The 23,933-nt window shown below is 38.9% G+C and overlaps 1 protein-coding gene across 1 annotated transcript in view; it reads left to right on the top strand.

Moving 5' to 3' along the window:
• Positions 1 to 11,838: 11,838 nt before the first annotated feature.
• The window catches only part of schip1 (schwannomin interacting protein 1), a 184,235-nt gene continuing 172,140 nt past the window's right edge, over positions 11,839 to 23,933 (top strand). Inside the window, exon 1 of the mRNA XM_012962647.1 lies at positions 11,839 to 12,075. Within this exon, the coding sequence (XP_012818101.1) occupies positions 12,067 to 12,075 (9 nt within the window). The 5' untranslated portion in view covers positions 11,839 to 12,066. The remainder of the gene's footprint in view (positions 12,076 to 23,933) is intronic.

Genomic DNA, 23,933 nt, shown 5'->3' with positions numbered 1-23,933 from the left:
TATGGCTTTTTAATTTAAAGGGACTGGGCACTTTTTAATTTGAAAAATTGTAATATTAATTCTGTTATTCACCACTGTACTAGCAATCCAGCACTGCTAAACATAGTATATATTATATATACCGTGTATATTCAGTAAATAGACTGGGACCTTGTGTGTCTCTTAACATATGTCCCTTCATTTATTTAACTAAATTTATTTATTCCATTTTTTGTAGCCCTGGCCTGTATAATTAATATAATTGTGCACGAAACTATGATTTACAAAATGATGTGTTATGACGTGGTACAGAAACCTGTAAGAAACTGTATTCATTTATTATTACAATGGCAGGCCAACTGGATTTGATGCATAGAATTAATTTTGCCTTGAATTTTGCATAGGTGACTTATTACAGGAGAGAGCTATATATACATTGCTGGCCTTCGTAGTTGTATGTGTAGGTGCTATATGCACAACAAGCCCTATATGTAAGACCCTTCTCAATGCATGTGTTAATTCTAGGCCTGTCCATGTGCCCTGTACTTTGCACTTTGCATCCTATTTAGTAAACTGCAGTTTACTGGAGCTTTGGCACAAGTAGAGAATACTGTGCAATCTTTGTGATTGGCCAAAATAGGTAACAAAGCAGGGAACAATGTTGTGCTTTGCTTTGTATTTGCTTTTGGAAATGAACCCTATAATACGAACATTATACATAAGAAGCATAACCGATCTTACATACACAACTAAATGAACTCTCTTGTTTGCATCTCTGTATTCTCCATAAATATTTGAATAGAACAATGTATATTAACATGGCTTACTGGGTATTGGCAGCAACAAAATTTAGAGGACATCAGGTGATTCAATAGACTCCTACCTAGTCTACCTCTGCAATAAGCGTGCTTCTATGTAACAATTGCCTCTAGTCTGTTTTTTAGGAACTAATAGAATCCGGACATTAATGAGACTTGAACAGCATTTCTGCATAGCGCTGCTCAACTTGCATGAAATTAATTCTCCTATAAATGCAAATCTTCATTTGGTCGCTCATAAAATGGGATTGAAGATATTCCAGGACTTATTAAAGACCAAATTGAAAATTACCAGATATATATTTGGCTTATGTAGTTCTGTGTATTTAGCCATAAATGCTAACCTTCCTGGAGAACAGGGGAGACTTATAGGATTCCCTAAATGTGATCTGTTCCACAATATGGCATGCACAGCCAAGTACCATGTTTAGTGATTGGTGAAATTTTTCGCTGGGCATGGATTCGCTTAGAATCTCTGTATTTTGCCATTGGCATTTTTTTTGTGGAATGGGCGTAAAAATTTGCCGCACAAAAATTTGGTATGCAACAAAAAAACGGGACTGATTCGCTCATCACTAACCATGTTAAATTCTTTATTCTAAAGTACAATTCTAAATTTATTGTACTTTCAACTTAACTCTTCAGCTACCTGCTGCTCCCATTTTTGGCTGTTTCCTGTAGTCACACATTTTTAAGTTCATCCTATTTCACAATTTCAAGCATCCACAGTAGGAAATATGTGGGTCTAGATTCGGTGATAGAAATCATAATTACTCTTGTTCTACATCTAGTTGAAATTATCCACTTCTTTGTCAGCACTTAATCATCCATTCTCCTTCATGTTATTATTAACTGCCAGTCGGCTGTCATTTTCCATTGCCAGTCCAACTCCCCTTCATGCAGGGTATCTGAAGCAGCTCTCCTTGTCCACTATTTTTTTTAATCTAGATTCAGCAGTTGTAAGAACAAGCCTTCTATAATTAGAATTTGTTCTCTGTCGCTTTTGTCCTGGGTGCATAGCTAATTATAGCAGCCTTTCCTTACATATTGCAAGCATTAAAATAAAGGGAAACTACCCTTGTTGAGAAATTGGTGTATTTTTTTCTTCGAAAAGGTAAGAATTGATTTAGCATTTTCGCAGAAAGTAATTATCGAAATGAAACAATGGCCAATCCAAATGAAATATTTACATATTTTGAGCTACTGTGATTAGCATGCAAGGCAAGAGCAGCAGAGAAAGGAGTGTGGGAATACACCAACACATCCAGTTGGAAGCCGTCCTGCTGAGTAGATATGGGACATCATTTCCCAGGTCCTTCTATCACTGGAGCCAGATGTTTGCCTCAGGCATTTCCTAGGGTGTTCAGTCAAAATATCTGTCATGTAAGATCTCCGCCATTTGCCATGTGAGCTAAAAACATATAGCATGTAAACAATTCTGTGTAACATGTTCTATACATTATTAATTTCCTCAGCCTTGGTTTATATTTGACATAGTATTTGTTTCCACATATCTAAACAACCGCCAGGCATTCTTCTGTTCAAGACACCTCTGAAAATGATTTCCTTCAGCTCTTAAAGGGGAACTGTAAGCTGTAATACAAGGTGCAAAGTTTGCTACTGTTCTAATGACCTATAGCAGCCAATCTGCAGATAGCATTTACTGGTCACCTTTTTAAAAGTAAACATCTTATTGGCTACTATAGGTTACCACACCTGGACAAACATACTCCCTTTAATTATGAGGGAAAGGGTTTAATGAAATAATGGGCAAAGATTGCTGCAGTTTAAGTAACCCCTAAAATTCAATCAACATGTGACATTTACTGGCTTCACCTCCTTTGGTTTGTGTTGTGTAATAAAGTCACCTTGCCCAGACACTTGGTAGTCCCATTTAACTGACCCTACTCAGGAACGTGGTAGTCCCATTTCAGTCACCCTACCCCGGAACGTGGTAGTCCCATTTAAATCACTCTGCCCAGACACTTGGTAGTCCCATTTAACTGACCCTACTCAGGAACGTGGTAGTCCCATTTAAGTCACCCTACCCAGGAACATGGTAGTCCCATTTAAGTGACCCTACTCAGGAACGTGGTAGTCCCATTTAAGTCACCCTACCCAGGAACGTGGTAGTCCCATTTAAATCACCCTGCCCAGACACTTGGTAGTCCAATTTAACTGACCCTACTCAGGAACGTGGTAGTCCCATTTAAGTCACCCTACCCAGGAACGTGGTAGTCCCATTTAAATCACCCTGCCCAGACACTTGGTAGTCCAATTTAACTGACCCTACTCAGGAACGTGGTAGTCCCATTTAAGTCACCCTACCCAGGAACATGGTAGTCCCATTTAAGTGACCCTACTCAGGAACGTGGTAGTCCCATTTAAATCACCCTGCCCAGACACTTGGTAGTCCCATTTAACTGACCCTACTCAGGAACGTGGTGGTCCCATTTCAGTCACCCTACCCCGGAACGTGGTAGTCCCATTTAAATCACTCTGCCCAGACACTTGGTAGTCCCATTTAACTGACCCTACTCAGGAACGTGGTAGTCCCATTTAAGTCACCCTACCCAGGAACATGGTAGTCCCATTTAAGTGACCCTACTCAGGAACGTGGTAGTCCCATTTAAGTGACCCTACTCAGGAACGTGGTAGTCCCATTTAAGCCACCCTACACAGGAATGTGGTAGTCCTATTTAAGTCACCCTACCCAGGAACGTGGTAGTCCCATTTAAATCACCCTGCCCAGACACTTGGTAGTCCCATTTAACTGACCCTACTCAGGAACGTGGTAGTCCCATTTAAGTCACCCTACCCAGGAACATGGTAGTCCCATTTAAGTGATCCTACTCAGGAACGTGGTAGTCCCATTTAAGTGACCCTACTCAGGAACGTGGTAGTCCCATTTAAGTCACCCTACCCAGGAATGTGGTAGTCCTATTTAAGTCACCCTACCCAGGAACGTGGTAGTCCCATTTAAGTCACCCTACTCAGGGACGTGGAGATTAAACATTTAGGTGAAGGTGGCCATACATGCACCGATATTATATACGATAATTGGTGCGTGTATGGTATGTCGGCGAGTCGACCGATATCGCAGGAAGCTGCTGATATCGGCCGACTCGCCGATCGGACCAGTTGGAAAATTTTGATCGGGCGCCATAGGAGGCGCCTGACCAAAATTCTCCCTTCAGATCTGAATCGGCAGAAGGAGGTAGAAATCCTATTGTTTCTACCTCCTTACCTGCCGATTCAGCCCTGAATGGTGTGTGGCGGATCTTACGATGTTTCGTGCGACCGATGGTCGTACGAAACATCGTCAGATCGCCACGTGTATGGCCACCTTAACTTCTTCTTCTAAATTATTAATGACACTAGGGATTTTATTTATTATTTTAAATACCCCTGTGCATCTCTGTGGCTGGATAAGTTAAAGTGTGGTATAGGGAACCATGACCCCTGTAAAGAGTAAGACACAATAAAAACATGTTTCATGTGAAAAACTGCTTCTGTGCAAGACTCACTCATGTATCCATTATTTATATCTTATTGCAAATGTAGGATATTAAACAATTATATATATTCAAGTAAAATGTGTATTTTGCTCCTTTAGGTAATGTGCATAAAACAAGCAACAACCAAGGTCCTGCATTGCAACACATGTGGCTGTAACTGTTTAACTATATATTGAATTAGAATTCCATGTGTGTTTTACTGCACCTACAAGGCAATTAAATATTCTATGCACTCACACAGAAACATAGGATCTGATGGCAGATAACAGCCAATTGACCCATCTTGTTATCTAATTTAAGAGTGTGCATGCATTTCACCCAGGCCTTATCTCATGCTTTGTATGCTCATGTCTGTCGGGAGAACTTTCCATTTTCCTTACTAGACGTGCCCATACCACTTCTGCAGTGAGGTTGGTAGATGCCACATGGGAATGGGAAAGCTTAACCAAACAGCCAACCTATTTAATAATACACATATGAAATGTTGGGCCCCAACCTCCCTAATATTACATTTGTAAAAATAATTCCACAAAGCATTATGGTATAGCAGAGGAGATATGATTTATTTCTCAAGACAATATATAGAAGAACAGCAATGTGTATGTCCTTCCTGGGCCCCTCTGTCAAGCCTACAATGTGATATCCAAACTCTGCTAAATACCAAAGGAAAGGGGTAGGAAATAAAAAAACCCACACACCCTGTTTTCAAGGGAAAATCCATATACTGCCCAAACTTACAAAATGTTTGGGATATTTTCCCACAAGATTGGATGGTATAATATGGATTTTCTAATGCAGGTGGGTATTGTGGGGTTTTTTCCTTCTTTCCTCACAATCATCACATTCTGAACTTGGCAGCAATATAATCCTGATATTTCTGATTATTTCTATGGGAGGCAGCTTGGCACGGGAAAAGCAGAAAGAACAGAGATGCCATACTGGCCTAGAGTTGCTGTCTTTTACTTTGAATACTGTAAAGAAAAAAGAATTAAACCTGATTACACCACCGCCATATGTGATTTTGAAAGGTGTTTATTTGTATGGATTCTAACTCATTTAAATAGGACTGAATGAATCACACTACAAAGACAAATGTACAGACTTTTTGCCACAAACCTGGACTGTATTATGTGAGATGCCCATTTAAAATGGGTTAGGTTGGGATTTTCCAGTTCTTCCCACAAACTTTTCCAATATTTAGCACAGGTAAAGTATCATAATTTAGAGTTTAAAGCAATTTTGGGGATCTATAGTAGTTTTGTAACTTTATGTTGTCTTTTGTTCACTTTTTTGTGTCTTTATCTTTTCCTACTTAATTCTACTTGAGAATAATAGGCAGAAAGCTTTAGAGCACATACAGTAGCCACTATCATTTGATAAATTCTTCTCTGAAACATGTACAAAATGCACCGGTGCCGCTTACTCTGGTGCAGCTCTAGTAATTCAGATGTTTTATTAGTCTAAATTATTATATAACCCATGTTTATATCTCTCCAATGTCACAGCTGTAGGGTGGCTTGGGAACAGTTGTGACTTCTTGTCACTCAGCTATAAGGTGACATTGAAACCTCTACCTACCAGTTACTAAAATCCCTTGACATCAATCAATTACTGTACATTTGCACTTGACTGTGTCCTAACATTTATCTGTAAGGTGACAGGGAAACCTTGCTGTAGTGTGGGGTGCAAATGTGCAGATCACCCATAGGACTGGATCAGGTGAAGGAGAACTGACCTGATGAAGCTGTATGGCTGATGCTCATTTGTACTGCAATCTTTAATAGAATTTAATAACTAACATGTCTGAATGGAATCTGCTCAAATCTGGAAACAACAGCAGGTATTATCTGCCTCTGTGCATCTACACTTGAAATTGTTCCAAACTCAACTATACTGAAACTGAAATGACTGTATATGCTTACATGGTATTTTAATCACTCTGCCAGATTGTTGGCTCTTATTGTATTTTTAAACGAAAGTAAGTCAATTTGCACTAGTCACTTTGCTCACTTGCATATGGTGATGTCATGTTCCTAATTGATGGTTATCACTGGCTATGTATACTTGTTAAGGTGAAGGGTGTGGTTGCCTTGAGAAAGGTCCCAGGGAGAACTGAAACATTTTGTGTGTCTTCATTTCCAAGGGTAAGAATTCTTTTTACTCTAATATCACACATTTAGTTCATGCTATTCATAGCCTTGCTATATAATATAATAAAGTATAACAGCATCTCCACTGAAAACATAATAGGTTGTGTGCTTACTGTATATGGCACAGTCTATTGAAAATTACTTTGAAAACAAAATGTATAAAATATGATTATTTTACTTAGAAAAACACTACCAATAGTTTTATCTTCACCCTTATATATTTATTTGGACATTTTATTTTAACTGAGGTAAGTTTGATTGTTATTGTAGGGTGACCACATCTAATAAGTACATGTTGCAGGGCAGCACTGATTGAAGTTTTAGACATGTGCCTGAATTTCCAAGTGATCTGGTCATCCTATTGTATTGATGGATTCATTTGAGTTTGCCTATTTTCTCATTTCTCAATGAACTTATTGCGGTAAGCAGAAAAGAACTGATTAAAACAATAAAAAAATCACACATTACTCACTATTTGTCCTATTTAAGCCATTGCATTTACAATTTGTTTGCCTTTTTGCTTATTTATTTTTGTAATAAAACATGTTTTTATTGTTCCTAGAATGAAAAAGATGAAGTTGTGATCATTGTGGTAAGCAGAGAAAAACTGGTTAAAGAATAAGTAAACCTTTTTTTTCTATCAGTAAAATTACAGCCTCCAGAATTACCTACCTTTGTCCCAGCATTCTGTCTGACCTGGTTACTCAGTTAGAAGTTGATCGTTTCCTTTGCTTCTCTCTGTTTTAACCAGGATTCAACATCTCATCACTCGTGTCACTGCGAGGTAAGCAGAAAATAATGAACCAAAAAGTGTAATTTAAGAAATTTTAAAGATTTGTTTTTTTATCATATTCTCTACGGATCTGAGTTGATCTCATAAAATGATGTTTTCTTAACCAGTAAAACAGGCGCGATATATCACCCTCTGAGCCTGCCTTCGAGGTAACCAGCAAATACAACTATATTAAAATTTCAATCTCAGCATCAGATTGCACTACATAACATTCATTTTAGCATCTTCTCTAGGGAACTGAGTTAATGTAGTTTTGCGGGGCCAAATTAATGCGAATGGTTCTTATATGTTGTGTTAGATTGCAATATGCAGACTGTAGTCTAAAGATTTTAATTGACTTTAATTTCAACCCCCTTTTCCTGTCTTTTCAACAGGAATCGGAGGAGAGCAGTGACAGCAGTGATGAACATCTAAGCGAGCAGGAAACCTCCTCAGGATACAGCTTGATGGGCTGGTTTCATTTTTTTTTTTCACCAGATCCAGAGAGCACTGGCAATAACAGCAGCCAGACAAGCACTCCTGAGGTAGGGGTAATACTACATACTATTGTATATATTATTGTCTAATTTGTTTCTTTTTGTTTTAATAAACTCCCATATCGAATGCTCACTTATTTATTAATAAGGAAAACTCTTTCAGATAACAAAAACTTGAATACCTCAAATTTTCGAGTATACTAATTTCAAAAAAATATGGCATGACTTTGCCTAGGAAAACTCCCATTTGCTTCTATATAGAATCACAAGCATTTAGATGGTGAAGTTTTACATTTGAGTTTTCAGGTGTTTTTGCACTTAAATAAATAACAGACGTTTGATTTTTTTAATCATAATTCAAACTTGAACTATTTATAAATTCCCCCTATATGTAACCTAACTAAAATTTTAACTAAGTTAATGGTACACCAACAGTGAATTAACCATTCCTTGTCCTTTATATATTTATTTTAACACTTTATCTGATACACTGAATTCATATGATAAAACCCTTTTCTTTTCCTCAGGTGGAGCATAAGCATGCTATTGCAGAGAAACATCTGGAAAGCAGTATTGAGTAGAATTATGTCTGAAGCAACTCGACTTTTCTGAGTTCATCTTGAAAACGTTTCACCAACTCATCCGAGTGACTTCTTCAGGTGAAATGACTGGTAGGGAATTCCCTGGCACTTAAACCCTTGAGGGTAGTACAGTCACAGACATCCAATCACAATGGTTTCATTGAACTTGTTCAGTTAGGGGTTGGCTGAAACTGACAGGTGTAAGAAGGTAAGATCCACTTGCAATGGTACAGGTATCGGACCCCTTATCCAGAAACCCGTTATCCAGAAAGTCCCAAAATACGGAAAGGCTATCTCCCATAGACTCCATTTTAATCAAATAATACACATTTTTAAAAATGATTTCCTTTTTGTCTGTAATAATAAAACAGTACCTTGTACATGATCTCAACTAAGATATAATTAATCCTTATTGGAGGCAAAACAATCCTATTGGGTTTAATTACTGTTTAAATAAAGTTTTTAGCAGACTTTAGGTAGGAAATTACGGAAAGATCCATATCCAGAAAACCCCAGGTCCCAAGTATTCTAGATAATGGGTCCCATACCTCTACCATGATTTTCATTGGTGCAGGTGTTAATCCTTCAATGTACATGCCTGGAAGTGTGAACTGTTGTGAAACCACTGGGGTAAGGATGTCAAAGCGACATTGTATGTTGATGACAAGCGGTGTCCAGGCCTCAGGGATGGTTTTTCCAGGCTGATGTACTGTGTACTTAGTTGTGTACTTAGTTGGAAACACAGTACCCCGCCATCAGAACTCCATGGACTTCATCAAAAGTGTGCAGGAGATAAAGCTGGAGATTGATGAAATCATGGTGTTAGATGTTACCTTCAAATCGTGACAGTTTGCCACGGAATAATTAGTCGCGCATCAAAAAAGTTGCGGTGGTGGCAAATTGGGCGTGGTTGCATAAAAAAAAGACACACGGGACGCGGATGACACAAAATATGTGGGCGACAAACGCATTGTGCCATTTTGGGAATTTTTGCTTGTCACTCATCACTAAAGACAAGCAGAAAGACCAGAGCAACCACACAGAAGGGAGGAACACAGTAGGCAAAGCAACATAGTCATCCTGGAACATCATAAAAACAGGAGAATTTTTCAAACCCAGCAACACTCTGAGATTGAAGTTGTTGCACCCAAAAGACCCTGCAACAAAGCACAAGAAAGATAATTTGTCCAGTGTAGTGAAGAGTGCTCTGACTTTGGGAAGACAAAACAACCTCTCTGTAAGAGAATGGCCCAATATAGGCGGGCTAAACTCCTCAGGACAAGACTCAGCATCCCTGAAGAGGGGAGGGGGCCTGCAACACCGCTTCTCATCAACATACAATGTCGCTTTGACATCCTTACCCCGGCGGTTTCACAACAGTTCACACTTCCAGTCATGTACTTTGCAGGATTAACACCTGCATCAATGATAATCATGGTACCATTGTGACTGGATCTCACCTTCTTTCAGCCAACATCTAACTGAATAAGTTCAATGGAACCATTGTGATTGGATGTCTGTGACTGTACTACCCTCAAAGGTTTAAGTGCCGGGAAATTCCCTACAAGGCATTTGAACTGAAGAAGCCACTCAGATGAGTTGGTGAAACATTTCCAAGATAAACTCAGAAAAGTTCAATTGTTTTAGACTTAATTTCTACAAGGCAGCCATCGGGGGTGGGGTAGGAGCATAGGGGTCCAATTAAATATGGAATTCAGAAAACATTTGCCACAGTATGTAAGTGCATCTGATGCTAAATCAAACAGAAGTCAGTCTTCAGATAGAAGACTGACAAAAATATTACATAATTTACTCTTTTTATAAAGATACACATTTATACAATAAATGTTGCATTGTTGTATGACATTGACCAGCTCTGTTTGCTTATTAGAGAGACAGGGAATGGTTGGTGGAACAGGGGGTACTGGAGTTTTGGCTTGCTGAGACAATCAAGAAATTATGGGAGGCATTTACTAGCCAGCTTTTCCGGGTCAGGTTTTTCATTCTCGGGATTGTTCTTTGTATACAGAATGTATTTTTGTAGATAAAATGTACTCCGGATCCAATAAGCATCCACCTATGAGGTTACATGGAAAACTTTCTCTACAGACATGCCAGCTCCCCTGATTTCACTAGAAGTTACATGATTTGCACCCCCAGCCAACCTGCACCTTAGGTCATTGAGTTCATGTGCAGAAAGCATTCAGCGGCTTCAGAGAGTGCGTTTACATGAGTAATGACATTGCCTCCAATGGCGGGCATGCGTAATGATGTCACTTCTGGGACATCACAAGAAAATGTTGCAGTCCCTCTAAACTAGCATCTCCCTTGGGTTGACATCTATGCCTCTATGATAATTGTTTCCCCACATTGCCTATCTCTTTGTATAGTTACTCTCTGCAATTTCAATAAGTATTTTGCAGTTTACCCGAAACAGTTATTTTAAGAAAAACAGTTCAAAATACATGGAACCAAGTATAATTAAGGAAATAAAAATTAAATGGAAATAACAGAACTAAATAGAAGCCTGCTATAGTGCATTACCAGAAATGATCCAAATTATAAATGTATTTAAACCCCTCCCTTCCCTCAGCTGCAGCCTCTGAGTCTGTGAGATAAGGAGCATTATACAGACATTTTTCAGTGGACTGCTGATTTGTTTTGATTGTGTCTGTAGAAGTAGAATTGGACTTTACTTTACATTCCAGGTTTTGTCCTGTTTTGTGAAAGCAGAATTAGTAAAATAGCAAAAAACATGCATATTTTTAAAATAAACCATATACAAATAGTGTGTTCACTACAAGCCCTTTTCATTGCACTTATGATGCATAAGCTGAACATATATAAGCTCCTGGTCATACTTAGGTTATTAATTTTGGTGTGCACTGCAGACTGCACTGGTTTCTGTGCTGCCTTGCAGTATGCTTTTGCATTAATTAGTAACTTGCCACTCAGCATGTACATTCTACGTGTCTGGTTTCAAAAGGGAAAAGTGTCAAACGTAACTGTAAGGTATTTAAAAAAAATATACATAATTTCTCAATGAATTTGTTTCTAATAACAAATAGGGAGCACTAGAACTGCTACAGTGATATTGTATTATTCTTAAAATGCTACATTGTTGGCTCCTCCTATGTTTTGGAAATGGCTGCCTTGAGATAGGAACCTGTGAACTGTAGTACAGACACAGCCAAAGATCTACAGTTTGGCTGGAATAGAGCATACTGGTATAATGTATGGGATAGTGCATTATTAAAGTATGCACACATAAAGGGATGAAAAAGACTGATCAGTATTGATGTGATTTGCTAAATGAGGTGTGCTTTTTTGTGATTTTCAGACTGGCAAGTGACTCAGGTAATGAAGAGGTTAAGATGAGCAGAGAGCTGCTTAGTTTTGCAAAGCAAGTGGTAGGCTCAGCATCAGTGTGAATATATAACCCAGCTGTCTCCTCCTCAGCAGCACCAGCGGCAGTAGCAGCGGCAGCAGCAGCTCACTCGTTACTCTCCTGCTTATCACAGAGCTTAGTGCGGAGCTGTAGAAGTGCCAAGGAGTGCCTTATTTAGCGCTACATGGGCTCTTCTTTCCCCCCTGTGCTCTCTGATGCCTTGAATGTGCTCCAGTTCTAGTGCTGTTATCTCTGAATCACCTGGTACATAGCAGCCAGGCATCCAGCCCAGTGGTCCCAAGGAATAGAAAGCAATCCAGCTGCCGGCTTCCACATCCCTCCAGGTTGCCCAGGAATTTCAATATGCGACTGGTAATGTATTTCATTTCCAAAGCAAGACACTTTGGGGATTTTCTTGTGATGCTCGCTGCTCTTATTTTTTTGCCTTGTCTTCCCTACTAATTGAATGAAGAATGTCAGGGTGCCCAGTGGGACCTGGCTGCTGTTTGCTTTAGCTGTCAGTGGAAGATCCAGAGGTAGATTTAATAGAGGTGCTTCCTGAGCTATCACTTTTCTCTGAGGCAAAAAGCCTTGGAGGAGGCTGAATTACAACGCTTGGCTTTCATTTGTTCTTATTTCCCAGCTCGCAGTGGAGGAAAGAGTGAAACTGCAGATAGTAATGCTATTTTACAGCTGACACAGGCTCTGCAGAAGCCTATAGTGCAGATCTACTTTACTGAGTGTGCTTGGCTTACAGGTATCCTGCTGCCCTATTGCTACTTGAAGCCATTTAATCCAGTGCATCTCAGGTGATTTGATTTATTGTTAGTAAAGAGGATGCGTTCTGCTTAGGTGATGTGGGTAACTATTAAGGGTAAATATACCATAAATGCACAGAAAATAGGCTGTCACGTTAAGAAAAACTATTAAAATGTAAGGTTTGAAAGGGGTGTCTTGTAAAATCCTGGGATGGTGGAATTGTGTGCTTAAAACCACAATTATACCTTATGTATTAGATGGTTATATGCCGGATGAAATATTTACATTTCTGAGGTATAAATTACCATCAAATCTGCAAAATCAATTGACTGTAAGTATTAAGTATTTTACCTGCCAAAAGGAGTTTGCAGATCAGATTATTTGCCACCTCACCGCTTGGATTTCCATGGGTATTCAGTTTTAAAGGAACTTGGTAGGGATCTGAACGTTAGAGCAAAGAGACAAAGGAATATTGCAATTCATATCTGATAGCAATAGTTCATACAGCGTTGATTACAGCGTAAATGTTTTTACAATGGTTAAAAAGATGTGAGAGTACAATATACTTGTGTGCACACACACACACACACAGACACAAACATAAAATATAAAAACATCTACTGAGTATTGTGGTGGTGGTGGGGGGGTATTATTTATGACACAAGTGTTGAATCCATGGCAGTAACATAAATTTCGAGCTACGCATCACATTGCCCCATCATTTGATACCATTCACAGTGATAAGCATCTGTCACAGGGAATTTAAAGACATGCAGAGAAGGCATGCACAGCATCCGAATGAAGTGACTGCACAAACATAACATGAATCTGACCACTAATAATTATACATTTAAAACTGAAGAGGGGGTAAACCACTGGTAGTGGGGGGCACAGGTTGTTTCATTGACCCCTCCTTTTTAAGTCTGGCTTTTGGGCAACCTCAGTGACTGAATCAGAAATATATCCCATCATTTGCATTGGGTTCATCAACGAAAATGTCGAATTAAAGTGCATCTTCTTAGCAGTTCCTATGGTCCCAAAGAGAAAGAGACTTATTATGTTTATTGAATACTTTTTGTGGTCGACAATTTGCAATTAACAAGTAGAGAGAAATGCAAGAAGTTCTTCATTAGTGTGTATAATGAATTATATTTATCAGGATACAGGTGTATTCTTGGCTCATAGTGAAAAGGAAAAGTCCTCCCTGGGGCCTCTCTCAAGACCAACAGCTAAAAATGGGTTTTATTTGTCTTGATAAAAGTCTCAGGATCAGGGAAGACTTAAATGTCATCCTAATAAATTAGTTCTCTTCTTTTTCATTAAGACCCAAGCATGAGCGCTCCAGAATCGGCCGCCTTATAAATAACTCTTCTTGTAGCCGAGTACTGTTTCACTTATTTTATAGGAACTTCAAGTACATAAAAGCTCTGGAACCACCGTTACAGCAAAATGCTCTTTCACATAAGAGTAGCACGGGAGCTTCAGTTACAGTTTCCCTTTGAATGTGCTATATTTGTGACTGCTCTTGTTTTATCTTTTTTTGGAAAGCTGTGTCAAGTATTTCTCTTTAAGTGGATTCAATTGAAGATGTTGCTTAGCACCCAGTCAACCCTTTTATTTGGCTTAATGGATAGTCTGTAGACAAACTACTGTAAGGATATACCGGCAATGTTAAATAACTTCCACCAGTTCTCAGTTTGTTGTAGTATGGAACATTCTCCAGCATGCTGTGTGAAGATATTTGGGAAAGGGTTTTCCTTGAAATATTTAAGGCATCAAAAATATAAACACATGCAGTAACACCACCTTGATGGTTGTTAAAATAGTAACTTACTTATGAGATATGGCCGACTGAAGTGGGTCTGTAGAGTGAATAAGCCCAAAAAGCAAAATGCTTGTAGCACAAACTGCCTAAACCCACCCTACAAACTAAACCTTAGTCACCTTATGAGCAGACACACATCAAACACCAATGGAAGTTCCTTGCTGTACAGTTTAAACACATATCTAGATAGTGGATCCCATCTTTAAAATGAAATAAGCAGAAGAGTAAGAATGAATTGTGCTCAGCTAAGGACACCTTTAAAAATAACCTACACTTTTGGCATTTTGCTGAGGAACAACACTCGAGGGCAGATTTATCAACGTTCGGATTTTGTGGTTTTAGACACCACTACTACCAAAACTCATTTCCACAAAAACCACAAATGTCTAGTCATTTACTGAAAAAGATCCAAGCTGAAAAAGCAGAAATAAAAAAATGTGGAAAAAAGTGAAAACCGCAACTGTTTTGTATTATCACACAAATGAAAGCATCGAAACACCCTGAAAACCTCTAAAACCAGGAAGCACAGATGTTCCAGTTGTGAAAAGGACATCTGCCATTGACCTCTACATGATCTTGATAGCTTTTAGATGGTGCATTTTTTTCTTTTGGATTTATTAGTTTTGTTGCATAATAAATGGTGGAAAAAAAATGTTTTTGTGCAAAAAAAATACTAATCATGGAAAAATCGAATGTTAGTAAATGCCCCCCTTAGAAACGCAGGTCTACAATATTTATATTTAGTCTGTTATGGAATTCCTTGATGTATTTTGTGGCACTTGCAGAACCACAGAGTCTTAAATGCAAACCTGCAAGCTAATGGCAGAATTCTGAGCAAGGTAAAACTGTAAATCTGTTTAGCAAGGTATCTAAAGAAAGGCCTTTATCTCATAAAAGGGTCCTTTGCTTGCAAAGCACTCCTCTAGGCACTGTCCAGGGTGCTGTGTGGAGTTTCTGCTTGTGCACTGTGTGGGTGGTACATAGCTCTAAAGGTTGGGAAGACCACCCAATGGCAAAGCACAAGAGAAATCCCGCAACATGAATGTCTAAAGGTTACAGAGAGCTCTGCAATCGAAATTGCAGAAAAACAGCATTTTAAACATTTACTGTACTGTACTGTGAACAGTTTTAAAGGGGTCAATATCACTTTATCCTGACTATACCAAAAGCAAGATAAATTATCAATTCAGTCATTTTCAAGTGAATTCCCTGACTATCTCGCCACCTTCTTGGCCCTTGAACCGACCGCTCTTAGGAATCAATGTGCAGTAGTAGCTTGAGATTAGAAATTCTATTGATTGATGATCCCCTATTGCATTAGTTCTTTTGAATAGTGGCCAGCCCTTTTAAATGAACTTTTAGCATGTTATAGGTGGATTTAGTCTTAAAAAAATGACTATGTCTTTTTTATTTATTCATTGACTTTATTAACCTTCCTGTTCTGCCTCTTTTTAGCTTGAAACTGAAAATTTTGGATAAAGTAAAGCACCCAAAGGCCACAATAAATAAGAAAAATAAAGACTAAAGTTAATTTGAAGATAAAGGGAGTCTGTCATGATTTTTATGTTGTACTTTTTATTTCTAAATTACATAGCAGGTACCTCACTCAATTTAAATTTTAATTCTGAACCAACAAATGTATTTTTTTAGCTGTAACATTATTGAGTAGGCAGCCATCTCAGTGCATTGTGCCTGAGTCTGAGCTTTCAGAAGGAGCCAGCGCTACACATTAGAACTGCTTTCAGGTAACCTATTGTTTCTCTTACTCCCATGTAACTGGAGGAGTCCCAAGCCGGACTTGGATTTCTTACTATTGAGTGCTATTCTGACATTTACTGAGAGCTGCTATCTTGCTCCCTTCCCATTGTTCTGCTGATCGGCTGCTGGAAGGGGGTGATATCACTCCAACCTGAAGCTCAGCAATAAAGCGTGACTGAAGTTTATCAGAGCACAGGTCACATGGCTGTGGCACCCTAGGAAATGAAGAATATGGCTAGTCCCATGTGAAATTCCAAAATTAAATATGCTTTTAAAAAACAAATTTTGATGCAGGATTCTGCTAGAGAAGCTCTATTAACTGATCTGTTTTGACATGTTTCCCTTGACAGAATTCCTTTAAAGGAGAAGGAAAGGCTAAGTCACTTGGGGGTGCCAAAATGTTAGGCAACCCCAAGTGACTTAAATCACCTACCTTTTCCCCCGGGCTGGTGCCCCTGTTCGGAGAGAACAGCACCAGCCCGGGGTACCTGCAGCGCTTCCTCCTTCCTGAATCGCGCGCAGTAGAGTGAGAGGCAGAACCCGGGTACAAGGTAAGCGATTAAAGTCACTTGGGGGTGCCTAACATTTTGGCACCCCCAAGTGACTTAGCCTTTCCTTGTCCTTTAAGGTGAACACTTCCTTGCTGGTTTGCATGTGTTTCATTCATTTATCCCTATCCTAAATTGTACAATGGAGTCATCCAAGGGAGTGGCTAGGTAACTGGATGGTATGCCTGTGCGCAGTTAACTTTGAAATGATATTCCAGTGGCAATTAAAATTCATTAGTTCCTTGGTTTGGTCTTTTGATTTTGTGGTAGCACAATAATCTTTTTTTTTTTAAATGTGTTTGTAGAACAAGTTCCCTGAATGTACCTTGTGGTCAGCCACACTTTATCGTACATTATCACCTCGCAAAACACCCTTTGTTTCATTGTAAATGATGACCACTAACATGGCTACTAAGCACTTAACAAGCTGCATGTTCCCTGCAAATAATCCAGCGTGCCATGTTCCACAGAGCCTGGATAAAAAATTATTTAAAACTACTGATCCAACAAGAAGCTTAGAGAATATTGTATATATCTAAATATTTTATGTTCTTTGCACTTTTATCATTACTATTTATTCATAAAACATCAATGTATTTTGCACAGCGGTAGTTTACGCATCTACGTGAGTCGAAGATGAAAATCAACTGCTGACTGTGCAAGAAAATGGTAATTAAACTTTGATGTGGTTGGACCTCAAAGCGGTCATGCTGTTCTAAAAAGTAATGTGCTTCAGGCCTCAGTACCAGGAAGGATTTGCTCTTGCTCACAATAGGAGACGCATCAAATTTGTATGATGTTTTTACACTATGCCAAATAGTTTGTCATTGGAAAGAAATAGTTGAATTTGGGTCACACACAGACTCCAAAAGAAATGCACTAGGTGATTGCTGACAGAATTCTGCCACTGAGCTTCACTGAAAACCCTGTTGGATTAATATCTTTATACCATTGAAGAATAGTAATAATAGTAATAATTTCATTATTTACATGGAATTCACATTGCTTTTCCTTTTACACTACCCGAACCATAGGAAAAGAGACATTTTATAACGGGGGACTATTTACACTAAAGGGTTTTAATTACAGAAAAATATATATCTATTTATATATAGATTAAAAGTTACCTAAGAGTTCCATGATGACCGAATGGCAAATGGCTGCAGGCTGAATGCTTTTATACAGGGCACTGATCTCCAAGTTGACTTCTAATATACTCATATCTTAATGCAGTGGATTAATTGGTTTTTACAACACAAATGTTTCAGTTAATCAAGTTAAACACATGACATCACTAAACATCATTTATATAGTGAATAAAGTACCACCTATTGTAAAATATAAGGATATTATAAGTCACTACTGAGGAGTTCCATGACCTTATAAAAGCAGAAGGCCGAATCCTTTCATAAACGTCATGGAACACCAGGGTGACTTCTAAAATCCTTATATTTTTTAGTTTGTGAATTTGAGTTTGTTTTTCTAAATTGAATGGTCGCTTGTTTATTAATAAGGAAAACTTGTTTGAATTAAAAACTCGAAAAATTCAAGTTTAAAAATATGGCTTGACTTTGCCTATGGCAACTCCCATTGACTTCTATAGAAACTCACAACTTTTAGATGGCGAATTTTACATTCAAGTTTTGGTGTTTTTGCACTTAATAAATACCAGACTTTCAAGCTTTCAAACCATTTATCAACTCGACCGTTGATAAATTACCCCCTTGGCATTTTGTGGTGCCACTTGTATTTTTATTTTTCCCCAAAACTATGTATGATGAAAAAATGTTTGAACCCCCTGTTGAAAATATAAAGATAACAGAAGTCACCTTTAAGTTCTTTAAGCTGTGTAAAGAAATGGAACTCCTTGACTCCGTTTTTTAATGTTTTCCATCTACATATCATAGCTTCAGTACAACATTAGTGATGAGCGAATCTGTCCTGTTTCGCCATAAAATTCGCGAAAAGCATTAGTCGCGCATTTTTTTTGTCCCCCGGATCTATTATTTTTGTTGCCTGCATCTATTTTTTGTCTCCACGGCTATTTTTTTGTCGCCTGCGCTTTTTCTTAAGCAAATGCGCCAAATTTTTATGCGACCTCGCCTTTTTGTTTACACGGCCGCACCCAATTTGATGCACGTCAAAAAAATTCTGCGCACCTAATTTTTCCACACCAAATTTTCACGGAAGTTTCGTGAAACAATTCGCCATTGGCAAAATGTGGAAATTGGCTGAGAATCCATGCCTGCCGAAAAAATTCGCTCATCACTATACAGCATCACGAATGTACTACACCAGGGAATTCCCACACATTTTTCTGAGAACCTCTTGGACTTATACTGGTTCTGGTGTTTGCCCAGCAAATCCTTTGCCCTTAGAAACGATTGTTGAGACTACCAGAACAAAATAATCTGCATCAATCCGATTTGGACGCCGAATAACTATATACAGAGGGCAAAAGTACAGTTGGCATAGTGAATGTGCTGGAAAATGTAATCTTTATAGAGAGACTGGCTATGTATTGAGCTAAAATGATTAAGGAGAGCTGAGCTTATAGTATTTTCAAAGGCTTCACAACACAGATTTAATCTGGCAAAAGTCTATTGAGATGAAAGGTGATGCAGTGACTGGGGGAAGGGCGAAAGGATTTGGGGCAGAAAAACATTCAGTTTTCAGTAGCAGTGAGACAACGCTAAAAAAAAAGGACCATTTTATATGATAATTTCTGTGCTGCATTTGGCTCCATGTTCAGTACAACCACAAGGCATTTTTCATATTATGTTATCTATTATTGGCATACAGTAAATTTGCGTGTTGCTCCTAAATCTGTTGTCGTTTGTTTAGAATACTGAAAGGAAAGTGTGGATAGTTCTATTGATTTTCCTGTTAGTTTCATGGATTTTTGAACTGAGTGAAGGGAAAGATCAGTCTTTGCTTCAGAAATCACTATGAAGATATGAGTGAAAGTATATTGAGCCATATTGATTTTAGCATGGTGGGACAGAAAATAAAATGGCAAGCAGAAAAATAGTAGTTATTTAATAGTGTAGAGGGAGGGAAAAGTGCAGTTGCGTGGGTTACTGTGGAAAATCAGCCCCCTTCACATGGTATAAAGCAAAGTAGTCTGAAGAAAGGGACAGATAACAGCTATGCTGGGCTAGATCAGGGATCCCTAAGCTTTTATACCTGTAAGCCACTCAAATGTAAAAAGAGTTGGGGAGTAACACAAGGATGAAAAATGTTGCTAAGGTGCCAAATACGGGCTGTGATTGGTTATTCGGTAGCTCCTATATGGACTGGCAGCCTATAGAAGGCTCTGTTTGGCAGTACAACTGTTTTTTATGCAACAAAAACTTACCTCCAAGACAGAAATTCAAAAATAAACCCCTGATTTGAGGCCACTGGGAGCAACATCCAAGGGGTTGGGGAGCAACATGTTTCTCAAGACCCACTGGTTGGGGATCACTGGCCTAGATTGTAAGGAGGTTATGTACTACAGGTTTGCAGCAGGCCTAGCCTAGGGATTTTTAAAAGCATATTTATCAACTGGTAAACTCTAACATTCACAAATTCATAAATACACATCTAAAAATCCCATAGGAATGAATAGAAAGTGAGTGAGTTTTTCTAATCTCACATTTTTATAAATCGGCCCCTAAATGTGTGTAATTACTCTAATTGATGTAAAATGTAATCAGGGTAAGCCTTTAACTTCTTAAAGCATAATGTTTAAAGGTTTTTGTTCAGGCAATATACACTAATAGGCATGTGCGTATATTTCAGCGTAACCCAGCACAACCCTGCATTATTAATATAGGAGTTAGCATGCATGAAATGGGGTTGCCAGATTGTTTCTTTGAAACCACATTAATATAAACTATACAAACTGCATGAATAAATAGCAATAATTTATATGTTTAATGCAATATGTATCAACAGAATGTTGCCAGCTCCTCCCATTAGTAATGGGCACTAATGGAACTGATGGAACACAGTTGCAGAGGTTATATCCTAATGTAAGGTGTTGTAAATGAAAGAGGAGTTGGCAGTGCTGCTTCTTACATAGGTTTTAACCCCCCAGTGCTGGTGCTTTTTAAAACATCCCTATCTCAACTGGTATGTTAAAGGTCCTGCATATAATATTCCACTTTATAAAAAGTATTATGCACAGGGGGAATTGAGAGGGACCCAAGCAAAGGCCCATAGACTCTACAGGTCCCATTTGTGTATATATGGCATTACTTTATTTTCATTTTGTTTCATGCTCTCTACTACACACATTTTCTGTTATGTTTTCCCTTCTCCACCTTATACTGTATGTCTTTCATTTAGCAGTGTTTTTGTACTTTTCCATATGTCTATCCCCTTACTATGCCTTTTCCCCTTCCCTTTCCACCCTTTTCTTCCACTTCTATCCCCTTACCTCTATCCCCTGTATCCCCTTTCTCACCTTACACCCATTTCCCCTTACATTATTTCCCTCTTTATGCAATTCCCTTCTCCTTTAATTCTTTCTTTTGCTGGCTTTTCCACACTTTCTCCACTCTACTGTTCAGACTTCTTTCTTTTCCTGTTCTGCCATTCTGCCCCACAACTTATTTCCTTTTCTCCAACACCACCCCAAGCTTTCAGGGTTTCTGCATACTCATTAGGAGTATGGGTAATACGTCCTGTTAGAATGAGGGTCTGCCAAGACTTAAAGGGGTTGTTTACCTTTGCTTTAACTTTTAGTATGATCAGAGCTGTCCAACTTCTGTTGTACAAAGGGCTGAAATTTTTCTGTCCTACATGGTGGAGGAAATGGAAAATGGAAGCCAGTTTTGACCACTCCCCTTTTTAAACTGCACCCACTTCAAACCACACCCCTATTATCACAAGAGCTTTTAAGACCATACCCACATTAATGGTGGTAGCCCAGCAATAACCCAAATGGTTGGGGCTCACTGTGGGATGTCATATTAAGACACACCCTTACATCCATATGCTTCCTCCCCTGTGGATAGCACAGCAACACCCAGCATATAATTAAACACCTAAGGCACCATATTACGACTATTACCAAATGCTAACAAACTCCAAGAACAAACCCCTGCCAGGTTCACCTCCCACAGGCAGCATAGAATATGGCATACACAAGTAGCATAGGGCAGGCAGAGTATGGCACACACAGGCAAGGTAGGACAAGCAGAGTATGGCACACACAGGCAGTATAGGGAAGGCAGAGTAAGGCACACACAGGCAGTATAGGGCAGGCAGAGTATGGCACACACAGGAAGTATAGGGAAGGCAGAGTATGGCACACACAGGCAGGATATGGAAAGCAGAGTATGGCACGCACAGACAGCACAGGGAAGGCAAAGTATGGCACACAAAGGCAGGGTACGGAAGGCAGAGTATGGCACACACAGGCAGGGTAGGGAAGGTAGAGTATGGCACACACAGGCAGCACAGGGAAGGCAGAGTATGGCACACACATGCAGCATAGGTCAGGCGTAATATGGCACACATAGGCAAGGTAGGGCAGGCAGAGTATGTGAGCAATGGGAACAATGCAGGGGACCAGTTAGTCTCAGTGCCATTTAAAGTTTACACAAAGGTAAGAAGTCAGCACAGCCTGGTGGGGGGGGGGGGCACGGGCTGGATGCCAGTTGGACAGCACTAGTCTAAAGAGTAAAATTCTGAGACTATTTGCATTTGGTCTTCATTTTTTATTATTTGTGTTGCTAGGACATTTCCCCAGCAACTGCCACATACATGCAGAAATACAATCAACATACTGTGTCGTTTACAGGGATTTCTACAGAGCTACCACAATACATATACAACATCTTAAAGTTCAATAATTTCCTTCGAAATCTCCCCAAATACTACTGTGCAATAAAAGTTTAACTGGAAGCAGCAAGAACTAATTACCACTAAAACCATCAGGTTCCAGGCCTCCCAAATTAAAGATACCAAAAGTCTCTTGCAAGCAGTTACCAGGATATCTTCCTGGCCAGGACTGCTCCATAGAATAATTATATATACACAACATCTTCCCATGCAATCGCTTGTTAGGAAATCTCCCCAAAAAACATTTTTTTATATATGCTAAAGTGCAAATAATAAATAATGTATTAATGTATGCAACAGAAATACATAAAAGAATGAAATGATATAGTGCAGTATGCATATTGAATGTAAGGCCAAAAAAATCTAATTAATAAAAAACAAACAGTAAAAAGTCAATCAAAAGCAAAAAGATCTAGTTCCCTATTCAGACTTAAGATCCAAGATCCAAAAATTCTCCTGTTTACACAACTGTAAAAAAAACGATCTCCCTCTCTATATGTATAGGGAACATGCTCTAATCCCACACAGAAGAGACCTCCCGGGTTGCCCACATGGTGCCAGGGTACACTAACACTATGGTTTTTGCATACTATTCCTCACATGTCCCCTATCCTTTCCCTAACGCTCGCTTAGTACAACCCACATATTTCGATCCACAGGGACAGGCTTTTGCTAATGCTCAACAACAGGCACATGTATACACACACACATCTCCCTTCAAGACTGATTGGCATGCCTGTCAACATTGCAGTATTACACATGCCAGCATCACTTAAATGGCCTAGATACCAATCACCCACTCCACTCTCAGTCTTGTCCTGAAAAATGACTTTGGACATAAACACTAATCAGCACCAGTAAGCTGGTCACATCCACCCTAATAAGGTTTCACCCTCTGGGGCTAATAATGTTAAGCAGGCCACGCTTATTAATGATATGGTCAGCCAATCCAATCATTGTTCATTTGAATTAAACTAACATTATTGCATGTGTTGGCCCCTTCATTTGCCATTTTGAGCAATTTAACTGATCTGACAGTTATTTAGAATGAGATCCAATTACACAACTAGTGTGTAGCTGGGAAAGCATGCAGCTATCTGTATCCAAATCTCATGCACATCGCTGGAGGTTCTTCAGTGAAATGAAATACAAGAAAGGTTTTAGTTTCTCAAAAGATACGCAATCTTTACAGATCTATATGTTCATGTGCATTTGGCTTGTAAATTGTACCAGTCATTAGGTAGTTCAAGATATGCAAATGACACAGGGTACAAATGGAAATGTGTGCGTGTTATATTTGTAAATGTATCTAAGAATATCTGGCTGAATCTGCACTCTGTAAGTGTCTGTAATCATTCTGAAAGTGTCAGACAAGATGACAACACAAATGGAATTAAATGAATATTTTTACATTCTAATACATCTAGTGCAAACTTCTTATCCAGTTACCTACCTGCGAAGCAGCAATGGCATAATCATTTTGTATTTGTAAGTGGAATTTTTTTTTT

This window comes from Xenopus tropicalis, chromosome 5, assembly GCF_000004195.4.
Source record: "Xenopus tropicalis strain Nigerian chromosome 5, UCB_Xtro_10.0, whole genome shotgun sequence".
NCBI lineage: Eukaryota > Metazoa > Chordata > Amphibia > Anura > Pipidae > Xenopus > Xenopus tropicalis.
Note: the sequence above shows the minus strand (reverse complement) of the source record. Positions and strands in the feature narration are given on the sequence as shown.